Source organism: Astyanax mexicanus, chromosome 21, assembly GCF_023375975.1.
Source record: "Astyanax mexicanus isolate ESR-SI-001 chromosome 21, AstMex3_surface, whole genome shotgun sequence".
In the NCBI taxonomy this organism is placed as follows: Eukaryota; Metazoa; Chordata; class Actinopteri; order Characiformes; family Acestrorhamphidae; genus Astyanax; species Astyanax mexicanus.
The window spans coordinates 38,554,133-38,572,199 of NC_064428.1; the positions used below are offsets into that span (position 1 = coordinate 38,554,133).

The 18,067-nt window shown below is 39.2% G+C and overlaps 1 protein-coding gene across 1 annotated transcript; it reads left to right on the forward strand.

Annotated features, from left to right (window-relative positions):
• The first annotated feature begins 9,023 nt into the window (after positions 1 to 9,023).
• Positions 9,024 to 12,852, forward strand: LOC125785780 (uncharacterized). The gene is made up of 5 exons (XM_049469944.1): positions 9,024 to 9,342; positions 9,439 to 9,510; positions 11,668 to 11,760; positions 11,894 to 11,940; positions 12,026 to 12,852. Exons 1-5 carry the CDS (start codon positions 9,108 to 9,110, stop codon positions 12,329 to 12,331), a joined length of 753 nt encoding a protein of 250 aa, XP_049325901.1. The 5' UTR covers positions 9,024 to 9,107; the 3' UTR covers positions 12,332 to 12,852.
• Positions 12,853 to 18,067: the final 5,215 nt, after the last annotated feature.

Here is an 18,067-nt window from a genome sequence, read left to right on the forward strand (position 1 = left end):
AGAGATTGAGTGTGTGACGCTGAGCCAGAACAAAGACTGAAGCTGTTTAAAAGACGGGTTTTAAAGCTATTGCTGTGTTCTAGCTTTAGAAATGAGAAATACAGAGAGAGACATTTGCATGCAGAGAAAAGATCTACAGGTGTTGGAGAATGAAACTGAAACACCTGTCATCATTTTAGTGTGGGATTTTAGGTTTCATGTCTAAATTGGAGCAGCCTGGTGTTCAATCTTCATTAATTACACATTATTGCACCAGTAAGAGCAGAGTGTGAAGGTTCAATTAGCAGGGTAAGAGCACAGTTCTGCTCAAAATATTGTACACAATGCACACAACATTATGGGAGACATACCAGAGTTCAAAAGAGGACAAATTGTTGGTGCACGTCTTGCTGGAGCATCTGTGACCAAGACAGCAAGTCTTTGTGATGCATCAAGAGCCACGGTATCTGAGGACTGAGGAACTTTTCTGCTTCTTGTAGAAAGTTTTTTTTTGACGACGTCCAGGTAACTGATCTGGGAATGGTTCGTCCTTCTGGCTTTTGCATCCAGGAAAAGTTGTACACAGTTGAGAAAAGGGATCTGGCCGCTTTCCTTGTGTTTCCGAGCTGTGTCTCCTGTTGCGAGCTTGTCTTTGAAGAAATAGCCATGTGGAAACGTTGATCAGACGTTTAACTAAAGTTCTAATCTTAAAGGTGTAGGCCTAGAGGTGGTTTATTTGTTCTACAGGTGTCTCTCTGTTCAGCTGTTTACCTGTGGAGGCGTGAAGCCACACCCCTATTTCTTCTTCTGGTGTTGCTTGCATTGTGTATTACTGGTGGTGCTAGGGTACCTACACAGGCTACAGGTGTAGGTGATACAAAACCCCTTTTTTCTGCACTAAAATGAAAAATTGATGGATTAAAATCTCCTACAGGACACTTGGAGAAGCTTCTGTTCCTGTTTTCTCTCTACTCCACTTAATAATTCCAGATCAGTAACAATCAATCAGGAATCAAACCCAAATTATGCAGGTTTAAAAATAAAGATGTAAAAAATGGACAAACATATCGGAACTGAAGGTTTTAGAGAACATTAACTGTTTGATTTTATTCATATTTTAAAATGAAGTTCAGGAAAGAGCCAATTTTATGATTTTGTTTATTATATTTTGACATTAGCAGATTTACTTTTTTTTTATTATAATTACAATTATTTTCAGTAATGTTCCTTATCAAATATGAAGGTTTTTTATGTAGTTATTAGTGTAATTTCAGGCTAAAATTGATTTTTTTTGCTGATTTCAGACTTAGTATTTTTACTCTGTAATTCTGAATGTTTTGTTTTACAGCTGGAATCAGTGCTTCAACCACTGTTATTGGATACAGAGGACGTTCAGTTGAGATCAGATGCTACTATGATTCTGGATATGAGACCAACATGAAGTATCTCTGCAGAGGAGAATGTTCTAATCTACCTTTGGAAACTAAAGACATCCCTGTTGAATCTGGATCTGCAGCTAAAGATCAGAGATTCTCTCTGAAAGACGATACAGCAGCCGGAGTCTTCACCGTCACCATCACTGACCTGAGACCAGAGGATGCAGGACAATACTGGTGTGGGATAAAGAGATCTTTATCACTAACTGGTGTTTACACAGAGATTCTGCTGCTGGTTAAGTTAGGTGAGTAACAGCTGCTTTATGAAGAGCAAAACCTTACAATAATATAAAAATACTTAATTAATTTACATAATGTTGATTTGTTTCCTTTTGTTTACATGATCCAGAGTCTACTACTGTCCCCACGACCACATTTAGTGAAACACCAAAGTCTCCTACTGGTTCTACAGGTATGTAACTACCAGATCTTAAAACCCTAACAGCAACCAATCAGATTCAGTATACGAAAGCCTAAATTCCAACAACAGCCAATCAGATTCAGTCTACCAGAGCATGAACTCCAACACCAACCAATGAGATTTAGTCTATCAGAGCCTGAAACCTTTTTTTGGTTTAAGCAGCATCAACAATATATGAATTATCCAATACTACAACCTGCATTATGAGTCCAACGTTTTATTTAGCAGGTGTAGTAAATAAATAAAGCAATCATTATTTAAAAGTATGGAATTTGAGTAAAATTCATTTTAATTTTGATGCTTTACAGCAGGGGTCGGCAATTAAGTTTGGCCGCGGGGGGGGGGATTGGCGGACGCGGTTGGGGGGGGGATTGGCGGGCGCGGTGGCGGGAGGGCGCTCTTAAAATGACAAGCAGACATTCAAGTGGGCTGATGTGGGTGAAATCTGTGGACTGACCATTGGGGGCGCTATTAATGATATACCTGTTTGTTAAATAAAAAAAAACAAACGAATAAAAAAAAAATAACAGAATAAAGAAGCTAGCAGTTATCTAACAGAAAATGGCTCTATCAAAAAATCTTAAACGAAAAGTTGAGAGCGAAAACAGAATTTTTAATGAAGAATGGACAGAGAAGTATGCCTTCATCCTCCCCAGTTTTCTGAATGCAAAGCCGAAATGCCTGATCTGTAACGAGGGTGTCTCTGCATGCAAAGAGTATAATATTAGACGGCACCACGAAACAAAGCATGCTTATTTCAAGGTTGCATTCCCTCCGAAGACAGAGGCACGAAAGCGCAAAATCGAAGCACTTAAAGGTGGTTATGCGCACAGCAGCAGGATCCTGGTGCGAGGCCTCACATCCCAACAGAAGGTAACCAGTGCATCTCTAAAAGCATCGTGGGTACTCGCAAAGCACAACAAGCCATTTGTTGATGCAGAGCTCTTCAAGGAGATGATGGTGACAGTTTTGGAGGAACTGGATACCGACAAGTCGATGGATGGTGTGATCGGGTCAGTGAAACAGATGTCCCTCTCTGCAAGGTCCGCTGCCCGCTGCATAGAAGTGCTGTCGGATGCAGTGCAGGGTGCAATTATCGACGGTGTCAGTCGCGCAAACTATTTTTCCTTAGCCACAGACGAGAGCACTGACAAAACAGTTGTGCGAGATGCGTTAAGAAGTGCGGAGTCTGTGTGGGGCTTTTGGGTAGGCCTACCATGCTCCGAGGAAAACAGCAACCTCAAGACAATCGCACTTTACACTCTGACCATGTTCCCCTCCACCTACGTGTATGAGTCGTCCTTTTCAGCTATGAATGCAATAAAAACGCACGAGAGGAATAGACTGACTCACAAAAATCTCGAGAACTGTCTGAGGATTAAAGTGACGTCTATTTCACCAGATTTTCAAAAAATAGTGACGATAGCGGGAGATGCCACTTTTCACACTAGGTGAGTAATCTAAACCAGTTATTGTGTCTAATCTGAACTGTATTTTAAATGAATGACTCGTTCCTAAGCATAAGGTAAATGTAGCACGTCTGCTCTGTCGTTTCAGGAGCTTCGAGCACTCCAGCCCATGATACAAAAGGACTCAGCCTTTTTTTTCGTTCTTTTTTGCTCGGATTTGGTCCGATTTGACAGGGCAACTGTATTGTTCCATTGTTTACATTTTTGGTGCCACCACAGTTACAAATAAATAACTTGTACATTATGTTTGAAACTCGTGTTTTACTTTTCACAGACTATGTTTGAAGTCTGGCTTGTTTGAAAGAAGCCATGTTTTAATTTTCACAATAAGGTGAAGCTATGTTTTAAGGCAGGGGTTCTCATGGTTTCAGCCCGGGAGCCACATTTGCATGGTCATTAAGTTGCGACCCACGTTTATAGAATAAAAAACAAACAAATCTAATTTTGAAAAATAGCCTTCAAAACACATTTAAGCATAAATATGCATGCAAAGTGAATTTAAGAGCATAAAAAACTGAGAAACATGACAACTACATGTATACATTTTTACTACTAAAATAAATATCAAAACTGTACAAAATAAATTAGCCCACAAAATTAGATACTTCTTTGCATATCTCTGCATTCAGAGAACATTAGTAAGAAACTCTCTCTGTCTCTTTTTTCCAATATAAAAGATGAGTATAAAATCAGATTGGCATTAATCATTTTTATTTTATTGTATGTATTTATTTTTTTACAAGCTGTCTGCGACTAGGACTTTTTTTTTTTCTTTTTCGGTAGGGATAATTATCATCACTAAATGTATTTATTTAACAGCAGACATGAGTAATCTCAATCTCTGCGCCGCTTTATTAAGAACAAAAACAGCAGCATTACTTTAAACTGCTTAAACTACAGATATTTTCCCTAAGCATATTGCTGGATGCCTTTCAGTTTTTAAAAGTTCTTTAAAAAAATATCAGCATTAGATTAAATCAGCAAAATTAAATTATATTTATATTAGTGGTGTCAATCACTTAAAAATCCTCCATGGTTGTTTTTTCCCCGCTTCGCGCGCTCTCCGCTTTTAGTGCAAAGTATAAACAGGCACCTGTCCGCGACCCACCCAGAACGTGCCCCCGACCCACTTTTGGTTCGCAACCCACCAGTTGAAACCCATGTTTTAAGGGCCACTTTGTAATTTCAGCATCAGGCGCTGTCCAACATTCATGCTACACATCGCTAATGTGCTTATTCACCCCCATATCCAGCCGTCGTGTCCAGATGAAACAAATAAGCATCATTAGATTGAATCATTTTTTCTGTTTTGGAAAATTAAGTTTCTAAATAAAGAGCATTTTTGAGACGGACAGTCCAATTTTTTTTTTCATTATAGTTCAACCTCACGGGCCGCCTATTGCCGACCTATGCTTTACAGAATTCTTCATTATAAAGTTATTTCTAATTCCAGGAGCTGCTCTTCTGTATGTGGTGGTTTCACTGCTGGTTTTGGGAATCGAACTGGGTCTTCTAGTCTTTTTCTGCAAAAGTGGTAAAATTAACCTTATAAACATACTCTATCTATCTATCTATCTATCTATCTATCTATCTATCTATCTATCTATCTATCTATCTATCTATCTATCTATCTATCTATCTATCTATCTATCTATCTATCTATCCCATACATATTCACAGACATACCACATAAATACGTACATCACCAACAAAACCAGTGCATTCCTGTTTTATTTCCAGATGCTGTAACCTCTGATAGGTCACAGGCAGAAGTGGGAGGAGTCAGGGTGAGTAAACAGTGAATATTAAGATTTTTTATTTATATTAGGAAGAGAAACATGAATCACAGTTTCTCTGGAATTAAAGTAACTCTGGTTTATTTTTACAGGATGAAGTCGATTATGAAAATGATCCACCTAGAAACCAAACCTCCATGCCAATGACCCCAGTTTACCAGAGTCTAAATCCTCAAACCAACCAATCAGATTCAGTCTATCAGACTATAAATCCAAGCATCAACCAATCTGATTCAGTTTATCAGAGCTTAAATCCCAACACCAACCAATCAGATTCAGTCTATCAGACTCTAAATCCAAGCATCAACCAATCCGATTCAGTTTACCAAAGCTTAAATCCCAACACCAACCAATCAGATTCCATCTCCCAGGGTCTGAACCCCAACACCAACCAATCAGATTGAGTCTAATAAAGTCTGAACCCCAACACCAACCAATCAGATTCCATCTCCCAGACTCTAAACCCCAACACCAACCAATCAGAGTGAGTCTAATATAGTGTGAACCCCAACACCAACCAATCAGGTTAATTCCTCCTTACTCTGACACAGCACCTCAGTAATATTACAACTTTCTAAAGGTTTGCATCATCAGATTTCTGATATTGATCACCTCTTTATTATGAATCTCACTTTAATTTACTTTACTCTACTTTTTCGAACGGCTGTTGCAATTTTGTATTGATTGCTTGATCTTATAGTCTTATGATTTGCGCCTGTACATGTTTACTACTTGTTTCTTTGTCTTTTATTCCAAAAATTTTTGGATTTTCTTTTTTTCTAATAAAACTTACCTTTCTTTTACATCTTGGAGTCTGCTTTGTTCATCCAGTGTTACAAATACTTTGATGTAAAATATTATATGAATGATAACAATACAGGTTGTTGGAAATATGAGATGAAATGACTGTTCAAAATACACTTCCCTAAATCAGAAATTATGTATGAATAAATAAAACTATTAAAGATAAATCTGATGTAAATGATGCCTTTCTTGTTAGAACATCTACAGATTTCTAGCTTTTGTCCATCCTTTTCCATATAAGATCATCTCAGATGAACTCTCTCTGTTCTCTTTATACTAATTTGTTTTCAGTGTGATTCTGACCTCTAGAGGATGAGACTCGTAATGACATGTGTGAGGAGAGCTGTGACTAAAGAACATTATTTAGATTCCATTTATTAAGTCTAAACTCCAACAACAAATGAAATATTCAGTATATTAGAGTCCAAGTCAACACCATCCAATCAGATTCAGTCTACTAGAGTCTAACCCCAAACACTATCCAATCAGATTGAGTCTACTAAAGCCTAAACCTCAACAGTAACCAATCAGATTTAATCTACCTAAACACCAACACCAATCAGATTCAGTCTACCAAAACAAAATGCCGGCACAAGCCAATCAGATTCAGTCTACCATAATTGGTAGCATTTGTCTCCTTTGAAAGGTCTGTGATAATATTGTTTATTCTGATTTAGAATCAGTGTCCAATACTCTAATAACCTCTTTAATCATTAACTGATAAACTTCAGAACTGATCTCAGATCATCTTCAGCTCAGAACACAGCAGACAGGAGGAAGTGGTCTGAGAGAGAGAGAGAGACAGAGAGAGAGAGATACATAGATAGAGAGAGAGAGAGAGAGAGAGAGAGAGAGAGAGAGAGATGAGGAAGTGTTAAGCTGAAGGGTGGGGTATAAGAACATATAATTTATCTTCTGTAGATTTTTTAAACATGACCGTCTTCATCTCCTTCATCATCTTCCTCCTGATCCCTGGTGAGTGATTCCTCTTTGATCAGAGTTTAAGATCAGAGTTTAAGATCAGAGTTTAAGATCAGAGTTTAAGATCAGAGTTTATGATCTGTGTTTAAGATCAGAGTTTATGATCTGTGTTTAAGATCAGAGTTTATGATCTGTGTTTAAGATCAGAGTTTAAGATCAGAGTTTATGATCTGTGTTTAAGATCAGAGTTTATGATCTGTGTTTAAGATCAGAGTTTATGATCTGTGTTTAAGATCAGAGTTTATGATCTGTGTTTAAGATCAGAGTTTATGATCTGTGTTTAAGATCAGAGTTTAAGATCAGAGTTTATGATCTGTGTTTAAGATCAGAGTTTAAGATCAGAGTTTATGATCTGTGTTTAAGATCATAGTTTAAGATCAGAGTTAAAGATCAGAGTTTAAGATCAGAGTTTATGATCTGTGTTTAAGATCAGAGTTTAAGATCAGAGTTTATGATCTGTGTTTAAGATCAGAGTTTATGGTCTGTGTTTAAGATCAGAGTTTAAGATCAGAGTTTATGATCTGTGTTTAAGATCAGAGTTTATGATCTGTGTTTAAGATCAGAGTTTATGATCTGTGTTTAAGATCAGAGTTTATGATCTGTGTTTAAGATCAGAGTTTATGATCTGTGTTTAAGATCAGAGTTTAAGATCTGTGTTTAAGATCAGAGTTTATGATCTGTGTTTAAGATCAGAGTTTAAGATCAGAGTTTATGATCTGTGTTTAAGATCAGAGTTTAAGATCAGAGTTTATGATCTGTGTTTAAGATCAGAGTTTAAGATCAGAGTTTAAGATCATTCATTAGAAGGCTACTGTAGGTCATTTCTGATAAATACAGACAGTTCCTCTTCCTCTGGAGGGAAATGAACTTTGTGTCTCTTAGTCAGAAGAGTTTCAGCCTCTTGTTTCTGCAGCAGGTTTATTATTCAGTATCTCACTAAAGTGATTACATTCCTCACATTTCTGTAAATATGTTATTATATCTTTTTATGTGAGAATAATGAAGATGTGACACTGATAGAGTGTAAAGTATTCAGTGTACAGCTGCAGTATAACAGACAGACATTATTTTCTGGCACGGTCTAAACTCTCATGGGCGTGGAGTTCACTAGAGCTTCACAGGAGCTGCATCTTCTGTTTGAGGATGCCCCACAGATGCTCAATACGGTTTAGCAGCATTATAGTATTATTTAAATATCAACATTAATCACATTTTTCTTCTTAAGACTTAGGGCCCTATATTACTGACCTATAGTGCACTGGTCAACTGCGAATCGGTGGTGGATTTAGGGCAGTTTGGTGTGTCTTTGAGGTGCAAAAAAATACTGCATGCCTTGCACAGCTCAAAACTCGCAAAAGTCTAATGTACTAATTCTCTTAATTAATCATGGGTGTGTTTAATTTTGGGCATAACATGAAATAAACCAATCAGTGTGCCGGTTATCATTCCCTTTAAGAGACAGGTGAGCTCGAGATTTTCACGTTCATAACTTAACAGTGTGGCGCTTTTGTGCGTCTCAGCAGAGACAGATACTGAGCTGCTGGTTCACACATGATCACGAGATCGCTGGTTCAAATCCTGCTCATGCAGCTGGACATCAGTTGCCGGAGCATGAAAAGAGCACAGTTGGCCTTGTTGACAGTCCTCACTGATAATAGTTTAAGAGTTTAATGTTTTTTAATCACTCTTTTTAACTGGAATGAATGGTGGATCACTCCGGTTTAATTTCACTCTGGTTTTATTGATTTGCTGATTGAAACTAGATTGCAATTCCTGCAGGAACTGTGAGTGTGATTCCCAGTGCTGATTAGTGGCTGGTTGTTATAGTGTTGCTAAGCAGTTGCTAGGTGGTTGCTAATGTGGTGCTAAGTGGTTATTAGGTGGTTGCTAAGGTGTTGCTAACCAGTTACTAGGTGTTTGCTAAGGTGTTGCTATGGTGTCTGTGGTGGTTGCTATGGTGTTGCTTAGTGGTTGCTAGGTGGTTGTTGCTAGGTGTTTGCTAAGGTGTTGCTAATCAGTTACTAGGAGGTCGCTTAGGTGTTGCTAGGTGGTTGCTATTGTATCTGTGGTGGTTGTTAACCGGACAAACTCAGTGTTTATTACTCTGTAATTCTGAATGTTTTGTTTTACAGCTGGAATCAGTGATGTACCCACTGTTATTGGACACAGAGGACGTTCAGTTGAGATCAGATGTCCCTATGATTCTGGATATGAGACCAACATGAAGTATCTCTGCAGAGGAGCATGTTCTTGGGGAACTAAAGACATCCCTGTTGAATCTGGATCTACAGCTAAAGATCAGAGATTCTCTCTGAAAGACGATACAGCAGCCAGAGTCTTCACCATCACCATCACTGACCTGAGATCAGAGGATGCAGGACAATACTGGTGTGTGATACAGAGATCTTTACCACAACGTGATGTTTACACAGAGATTCTGCTGCTGGTTAAGTTAGGTGAGTAACAGCTGCTTTATAAACAGCAAAACCTTACAATAATTAAAAAATAAATTAATCAAATTAGATAATGTTGATATGTTTCCTTCTGTCTAGATGATCCAAAGTCTACTATTGTCCCCCGGACCACATTTAGTAATACACCAGAGCCTTCTACTGGTTCTACAGGTATGTTCGTGCTCGATCTGCCGGTTAGTTATGATCTCTGTAGGTCGGTTTAGGTAAATAAAGAGAAAAAACAACTAAACAAGCATCAACCTTAAATAAACAGTGTAGCCAATAACTACCAGAGCATGAAACCCAACACCAACCAATCAGATTCAGTGTAATAGGGCCTAAAACCCAACACCAACCAATCAGATTCAATCTGTCAGAGTCTGAAACCCAACACCAACCAATTAGATTAAGTGTAACAGGGCCTAAATCATAACATCATTTACATTTAAGGTATTTAGCAGATGCCCTTATTCAGAGCAACTTACAACAGTGCTTAGTTGTTACTTCAAAATATTCGTAGCTAGTTTGTAGACTAGGATCATGAGATACACAAAGCTTGATCATGTTTAGAAGCCTAGGAGGAGTTTTTTTTTATTAGTTTAGAAACTCTTTGAAAAGATGAGTCTTCAGTCTTCAGTCAGCTTTTGAAGTCCATTAGTGATTCTGCTGTTCTGACAACCAGTGGAAGTTCGTTCCACCACTTTGGTCCTGCAGCACAGAGAAGAGTCTGGATGTTTGTTGTTTTCTCTAGGTCATGAGGGATGGTGGTTCGCGCCGAGCAGTACTGGAAGCTCTGAGAGCTCTTTGTTGGTACAGATCTGGAGTTGACCATCAGTGCCATCATGTATGAAGGAGCTGGTCCGTTTTTTGCCTTGTAGGCCAGAGTCAGGGTTTTGAATCGGATGCGGGCAGCAACAGAAAGCCAGTGGAGTGAGTTTCAGGTGATGAGAACTCCTCCACACAAGACGTCACTGAGACATGCTGAGATGCGGGATGAAACCTGAGTGTCGGAAGGAGGAAAAGAAAGGATTAGTTGAGTGTCATCAGCATAGCAGTGGTATGAGAATCCATGATTAGATATCATTTCACCCAGAGAGCATAGAGTATAGAGTGAGAAAAGAAGATGACCAAGCACCGAGCCTTGTGGAACCCCAGTGGAGAGTCTGGATGGAGCAGATGTTGTCCTTTGCCACATTACCTGGTAGGAACGGTCCTCCAAGTACGATGCAAACCACTGCCATGCAGAGTCAGTGATTCCAAGTCTGGCTCTTCAGTCTATCAATGCTTTATCCCCCAAACCAACCAATCAGATTCAGTCTAACACAGCCTAAAACCCTGAACCAACCAATTAGGTCTAACAACCCTCCTCTGATCTAACCTAATCTTCACCAGCTGATCTGGCAGGATGCACATATGGATCTTTTTCAGCTGCTGCGCTGAAGGATCCTCACAGTCCCCAAATTTGCCCTTGCTTTTTCATTCGACCGCAACGTCATGTGCTCCGTCTTCCCCAACCATAGGCAGAAATTAGATGACTACCTCTTGCTAATTTTGGATCTGGCTGTGCATTTTGGTGGCTCCGGGTACCTGGAGTATCATCGGCTGTTTTCCATCCGTGCCACGTCCTGCCTCCGGCAGTGGGGTGTCTCTACATATTGGAGTACTCTAGTTATGGAGCTGTACTGCAGGGTTTTTGTTGGCCGTGCCTCAGGCACCCCTCGCACCCTGCCTCCACCTGTTACCTCGTGGAGCCCACACCTCCTCCTTGCTCAGTTATGAACCCTCTAGCGCCCTCTCCAGCTGTCCCGGCCTCAAGCGAGTCCTCTCACTCAGCGGTTTTAACCCTTCTCACTTCTTTAGAATCAGTCCAGCCTCCAACTCTTCGCTTCTTTTAGCATATAAACGTTTTAGGGCTTCATGCGTTCCAACGAAGCTGCCTTGAACTCCTGCTGAAAAGAGTTAAACTCCCCTTGTTCCAGCTCTAGGGTGTGGGAAATACTAGCAAATTGTCCAAATTAAAACCTGACAGTTTAAACATTTTACAAATAAAGAGAAACTTCAAAGCTGCTCATACAAACAATAAGACAAAGTTCTGGGATTAAGCTGTGTCTGTGACTCATCAGGATATGAGGACACCACTTCATCACTTTCTTTTACATCACATGATTAGATTAGATTTGTAAAATGTCTCATAAGGCTTTTGCTGTTATAACAGTGCATTTCTACTGTATATAATTCTGAATACCAGATTCTCTACCAGAGTTCCAATATTCAACATCTTATATACTTACTTTTATTCAGACACTGTATAGTTATTTCTAATTCCAGGTCCTGCTGTTCTGTATGTGGTGGTTTCACTGCAGGCTTTGGGAATCGCTCTGGGTGTTCTACTCTTTCTCTGTAAAAGAAGGAAACCTAGAGGTAAAATGAACCTAATTAACCCAATCTCTCTCTCTCTCTTATTTCTCTCAAGCGGTTTCATACAAATTTACACAAAAGGAAACCACAAACAAACACCATCAATAAAACCCGTGCATTCCTGTTTTCTTTTCAGATGCTGTAATCTCTGATAGGTCACAGACAGATGTGGGAGGAGTCAAGGTCAGTGAACAGTGAATAATAAGATTTTATAATAGGAAAATCACACTTTCTCTGAAATTGAGGCAACTCTGGTTTATTTTTACAGGATGAAGCTGATTGTGAAAATGATCCACCCAGAAATCAAAACTCAGTCTACCAGAGTCTTAATCCCAACACGAACCAATCATATTCAATTTATCAGACTCTAAACCACAACATTAAACAATCAGATTCAGTTTACCAGAGCCTAAACCTCAACACCAACCGCTCAGATTCAATTTATCAGACTCTAAATCCCAGCATCAACCAGTCAAATATGGTTTACCAGAGCCTGAACCCCAAAACCAACCAATCAGATTCAGTCTATTACAGCCTGAAGCCCAACATTAACCAATTGGATTCAGTGTATTAGAGCCTGAAGCCCAACATTAACCAATTGGATTCAGTGTATTAGAGCCTGAACCCCAACACCAACCAATTAGATTCTGTCAACCAGAGTGAAGCCCAACACCAACCAATCAGATTCAGTCTACCAGAGTCTAAACCCCAACACCAACCAATCAGATTCAGTCTAGCAAAGTCTAAACCCCAACACCAACCAATCAGATTCAGTCTAGCAAAGTCTAAACCCCAACACCAACCAATCAGATTCAGTCTACCAGAGTCTAAACCCCAACACCAACCAATCAGATTCAGTCTAGCAAAGTCTAAACCCCAACACCAACCAATCAGATTCAGTCTAGCAAAGTCTAAACCCCAACACCAACCAATCAGATTCAGTCTACCAGAGTCTAAACCCCAACACCAACCAGTCAGATTCAGTCTAGCAAAGTCTAAACCCCAACACCAACCAATCAGATTCAGTCTACCAGAGTCTAAACCCCAACACCAACCAATCAGATTCAGTCTACCAGAACCTAAACCCCAACACCAACCAACCAGATTCAGTCTACCAGAGTCTAAACCCCAACACCAACCAATCAGATTCAGTCTACCAGAACCTAAACCCCAACACCAACCAATCAGATTCAGTCTAGAAAAGTCTAAACCCCAACACCAACCAATCAGATTCAGTCTACCAAAGTTTGATCCCCAACCGTGACTAAAAGAGTTCAGCATACTAGATCATAAACTTTAATGCCAAACAATTCGATTTAGTGTTCCAGAGCCTTAATCTTAATAAACTCAATCTTATTTGGTGATCTCATTTTTTTTATATACTACCTTTGAGCCTTTCTGCAGAAATCCTTTTCACAGTTATTTCCACAGTACCAGGGTAGACCATTTGATCCAGAAAATATACAGATCTAACCTCTTTGCTTTTAGGTTCTACCTAGTTAAGTTTCAATGTTTCCCACCGGAATACCTGGGTTTGAATCCTATATTCCTTTTCATTTGGGGTGGTCCGCTCCTGCTATAACTTTTAGGGTCTATTTCTTTTTAGGCCTTTCTGATTTTTTTTCCCTATTCTTGAGCTTTATCTGTTTTTACAACCCAAAAATCATAAGTCAGTGGTATCTCATCAAGTTGTGTATTTATGTATTTTATAAACCAGCAGATATGGGTTTAAATCCCTTGCAGGGACACAACTTTTCATTTAACACTTTTTTATTTATGGTTTATTTATTGAAATGTGATATTTAGAAGAATCTAAAGTTAACACGTTTTACTGTTTACAGAATAATTCAGCATGTGTTCCTGTATAACTTAAAAGTGTAGTCTTTAATATTAAATATACAATTGAAAAAAAAAAACATAAAAAGAAAGAAAAAACATTGAATGAGAAGAGGAGTGTCCAAACTTTTGACTGGTGCTGTAAATACCTGTAAATTGCTGAAATAATGTGAATAATTCTCCAGCTGAAAATTCTGTCAACAATTCTTTTAACCCTTTCAGACCTGAATTATCTCCAGTGATATCTCCACATTTATTTGCTTATAGATTTTATAGTACAATATTATACTCTAATATTCTACTATATAAAATCTACTGTATATAGCAAATAAATCCAATTAACTAAAATATTTAATTGTTTATTATTTCCAATGTTTTATAAATCATATTGATTTTCTGTCTCAAAACAGTAAAAAAAACATGATTAATTTTTTTTTGATACTAAATCATAATAAATTAGTAAAATTAGCTTTTATTTTGTCTCAGTGGCTCTAGTAGTACTACTGCCAGGCTACTGTTTTTACAGTGTTTTTGCAGTGGGCGGGGCCAGGCTACTGTTTGATTGGTTTATAAACTGGTTCATTGGCTGGTTCATTCTGGTCCATTCTGATTGACAACAAACAGCTCTCAAATAGTGTTTTATGTGCAACTAAACATTTAATAATAAAAAAATACATGACGTCCATTGTAATGGATGCAGGTTCTGAAAGGGTTAAATATATGTGTATATATATTTTTTTCTTGCTTTTTAAAGGTCACCTTCCGCGAAAATCCGATTTTTCTTGTTTTTTGTGGAATACAGTAGGTCTCTCCGAGTTGAATGTGTACACCTGCACATTAAACTGTTTTGCAGCCCCCATTGTCTGCAGGAGCTAAGCAAAGAAATCCCCCCTCCCCCCCTCCGAAAAACGGGTGAATTTTGAATTATCTTTCTGCCTACGTAGGCAGAAACTCACAGACCAGCCCACCTTGGCTCGAGAAACTCCCAGAGGCGGAGCTGAAGCGACGCAACATCACCGCTCATCAGTTAGGAGGTGGGAGGCAGTGAGCGGCAGAGCGGTGGAGGGGCGTCGCAGTGCTCCTAGCCAATCAGAGGAGAGATATTTGCATTCTGTTTGCATGTATGAATATTCATGAGCAAAGCTGGAATCCGGTCATTTTGGACACACCCCTAAAACAGTCCATTAAAAAAGAGCTATACAGAGACACCTGAGCACTTTTTTTTACAAAAACGGCTCACATGTCATTCATTCATACTAGAGACCACAACTAGACATTTTAAAATGAAAGAAAAAACGACGGAAGGTGACCTTTAAAGATTAATTTTATTATATTTCATTGTTTTTTATGACTATTTTTTGTATTTTATTCCTGTTCATGTTACTTTAAATTTGCCACTGTGTATGAAATGTGCTATGAGAATAAACTTGTCATGTCTTCTTGTTATCTTGTGAAACTTGTGGCTCAGTGGGTGGATGCTGGTGTGACTGAGAAAGTTCACACGAAGCACTTTAACCACAGTCTGCTGTAGTATCAGTTTTACACAGCACATCACTAATGATTCAGATTCAGTCTCCTAGAGTCTAAATACCATACCGTCCAATCAGATTCAGTCTACTAGAGTCTAAATACCATACCATCCAATCAGATTCAGTCTATTAGAGTCTAAATACCATACCATCCAATCAGATTCAGTCTACTAGAGTCTAAATACCATACCATCCAATCAGACTCAGTCTACTAGAGTCTAAATACCATACCATCCAATCAGATTCAGTCTATCAAAGCCTAAACCTCAACAGTAACCAATCAGATTTAGTTCATTAAAGCCTAAACCTCAACACCACATTCTCTGTAACAGGGTTTATTTCCAAATACAACCATCAGATTCTGTCTACTAGAGCTTAAACACCAACACCAATCAAATTCAGTCTACTAGAGCTTAAACACCAATCAAATTCAGTCTACTAGAGCTTAAACACCAATCAAATTCTGTCTACTAGAGCCTAAAAGAGCCGAAGGTTCACAGCAACCAATCAGATTCAGTTTACCATAATTGGTAGCATTTTGTCTCCTTTGAAAGGTCTGTGATAATATTCTTTATTCTGATTTAGAATCAGTGTCCAATACTCTAATATCCTCTTTAATCATTAACTGATAAACTTCAGAACTGATCTCAGATCATCTTCAGCTCAGAACACAGCAGACAGGAGGAAGTGGTCGGGGTGGCACGAGAGAGAGAGAGAGAGAAAGAGAGAGAGAGAGAGAGAGAGAGAGTGAGAGAGAGAGATACAGAGAGAGAGAGAAAGACAGAGGGGGTGAGGAAGTGTTAAGCTGAAGGGTGGGGTATAAGAAAATATTATTTATCTTCTGTAGATGTTTTAAACATGACCGTCTTCATCTCCTTCATCTTCATCATCCTCCTCCTGATCCCTGGTGAGTGATTCCTCTTTGATCAGAGTTTAAGATCAGAGTTTAAGATCAGAGTTTAGGATCAGAGTTTAAGATCAGAGTTTAAGATCAGAGTTTAAGATCAGAGTTTAGGATCAGAGTTTAAGATCAGAGTTTAAGATCAGAGTTTAAGATCAGAGTTTAAGATCAGAGTTTATGATCAGAGTTTAAGATCAGAGTTTAAGATCAGAGTTTAAGATCAGAGTTTAAGATCAGAGTTTAGGATCAGAGTTTAAGATCAGAGTTTAAGATCAGAGTTTAAGATCTGTGTTTAAGATCAGAGTTTAAGATCAGAGTTTATGATCTGTGTTTAAGATCAGAGTTTAAGATCAGAGTTTAAGATCAGAGTTTAAGATCAGAGTTTAGGATCAGAGTTTAAGATCAGAGTTTAAGATCAGAGTTTAAGATCTGTGTTTAAGATCAGAGTTTAAGATCTGTGTTTAAGATCAGAGTTTAAGATTAGAGTTTATGATCTGTGTTTAAGATCAGAGTTTAAGATCAGAGTTTAAGATCAGAGTTTAAGATCATTCATTAGAAGGCTACTGTAGGTCATTTCTGATAAACACAGACAGTTCCTCTTCCTCTGGAGGGAAATGAACTTTGTGTCTCTTAGTCAGAAGAGTTTCAGCCTCTTGTTTCTGCAGCAGGTTTATTATTCAGTATCTCACTAAAGTGATTACATTCCTCACATTTCTGTAAATGTGTTATTTTATCTTTTTATGTGATAAAAATGAAGATATGACACTGATACAGTGTAAATTATTCAGTGTACAGCTGCAGTATAACAGACAGACATTATTTTCTGGCACGGTCTAAACTCTCGTGGGCGTGGAGTTCACTAGAGCTTCACAGGAGCTGCATCTTCTGTTTGAGGATGCCCCACAGATGCTCAATACGGTTTAGCAGCATTACAGTATTATTTAAATATCAACATTAATCACATTTATTCTTCTTAACACTTCTTAGTGATCTATAGTGCACTGGTCAACGGTGAATCGGTGGTGGATTTAGGGCAGTTTGGTGAGTCTTTGGCCTTGAGCAGTTCAAAACTTACAAAAAGTCATGTACTAACTCTCTTAATTAATCATGGGTTTGATAAATTTTGGGCATAACATGAAATAAATGCTTAGCTTCCGGCGCCGACGCGAGTGGCTGCCTGTTCCAGTAGCTCCGTCTCCTTTGTGTGTTTTTTCGAGTTTTTTACGTTTATTTATCGTCTTTGTGCTACTACACACATCTAGTGTGCATCTTATTTAAATCCTAAGGATATTTTTAGTGTAAACATGCGGGGCAGCGAGTAATATCGTGTTTATTCCCGTGAAGAACTGCTGGCCCTTCGACCAGCGGGATGTGGGGGCATTGTCCACACAATACCGGGGGGGAACTAAGGAGGAATTACCGAGGCTGTAGGGCCCGAGCTAAGCTAAAGGCTAAGCTAAAGGCTAAGAGTACGGAGAAGCGCTGGAGGTACAAACCCTCTGTTCCGTCGGTGGTTATGGGGAATGTCAACTCACTGACCAACAAAACCGACGAGCTAGCGTGCCTGGTGAAGAATCAGAAGCTCTACAGGGAGTGTAGCGTGCTGTGTTTCACCGAGACCTGGCTCACCCCCGACACGCCGGATGCTAACGTGGAGCTACCCGGCTTCTCTACAGTGAGAGCGGACAGGGACCCGGCGCTATGCGGGAAGCGGAAAGGTGGGGGAATCGCGCTTTTCATTAACAACAGATGGTGCAACCCTGGACATGTAAACGTGAAGGAGGTGATCTGCTGTCGGGGTATTGAACTGTTAGCGGTGAGTCTCCGACCTTATTACATGCCGCGGGAGCTCTCTCACGCGATCCTCGTCTGTGTTTACATTCAGCCGAGAGCGGACGTGCAGGCGGCATGTGACGTCATCCACTCCACTGTTGCAGCTCTGCAGACACAGCACCCTGACGCCTTCTATGTGATCACTGGTGACTTTAATCACGTAACGCTGGACTCTACACTCCCTGCCTTTTTCCAGTTTGTGGACTGTCCC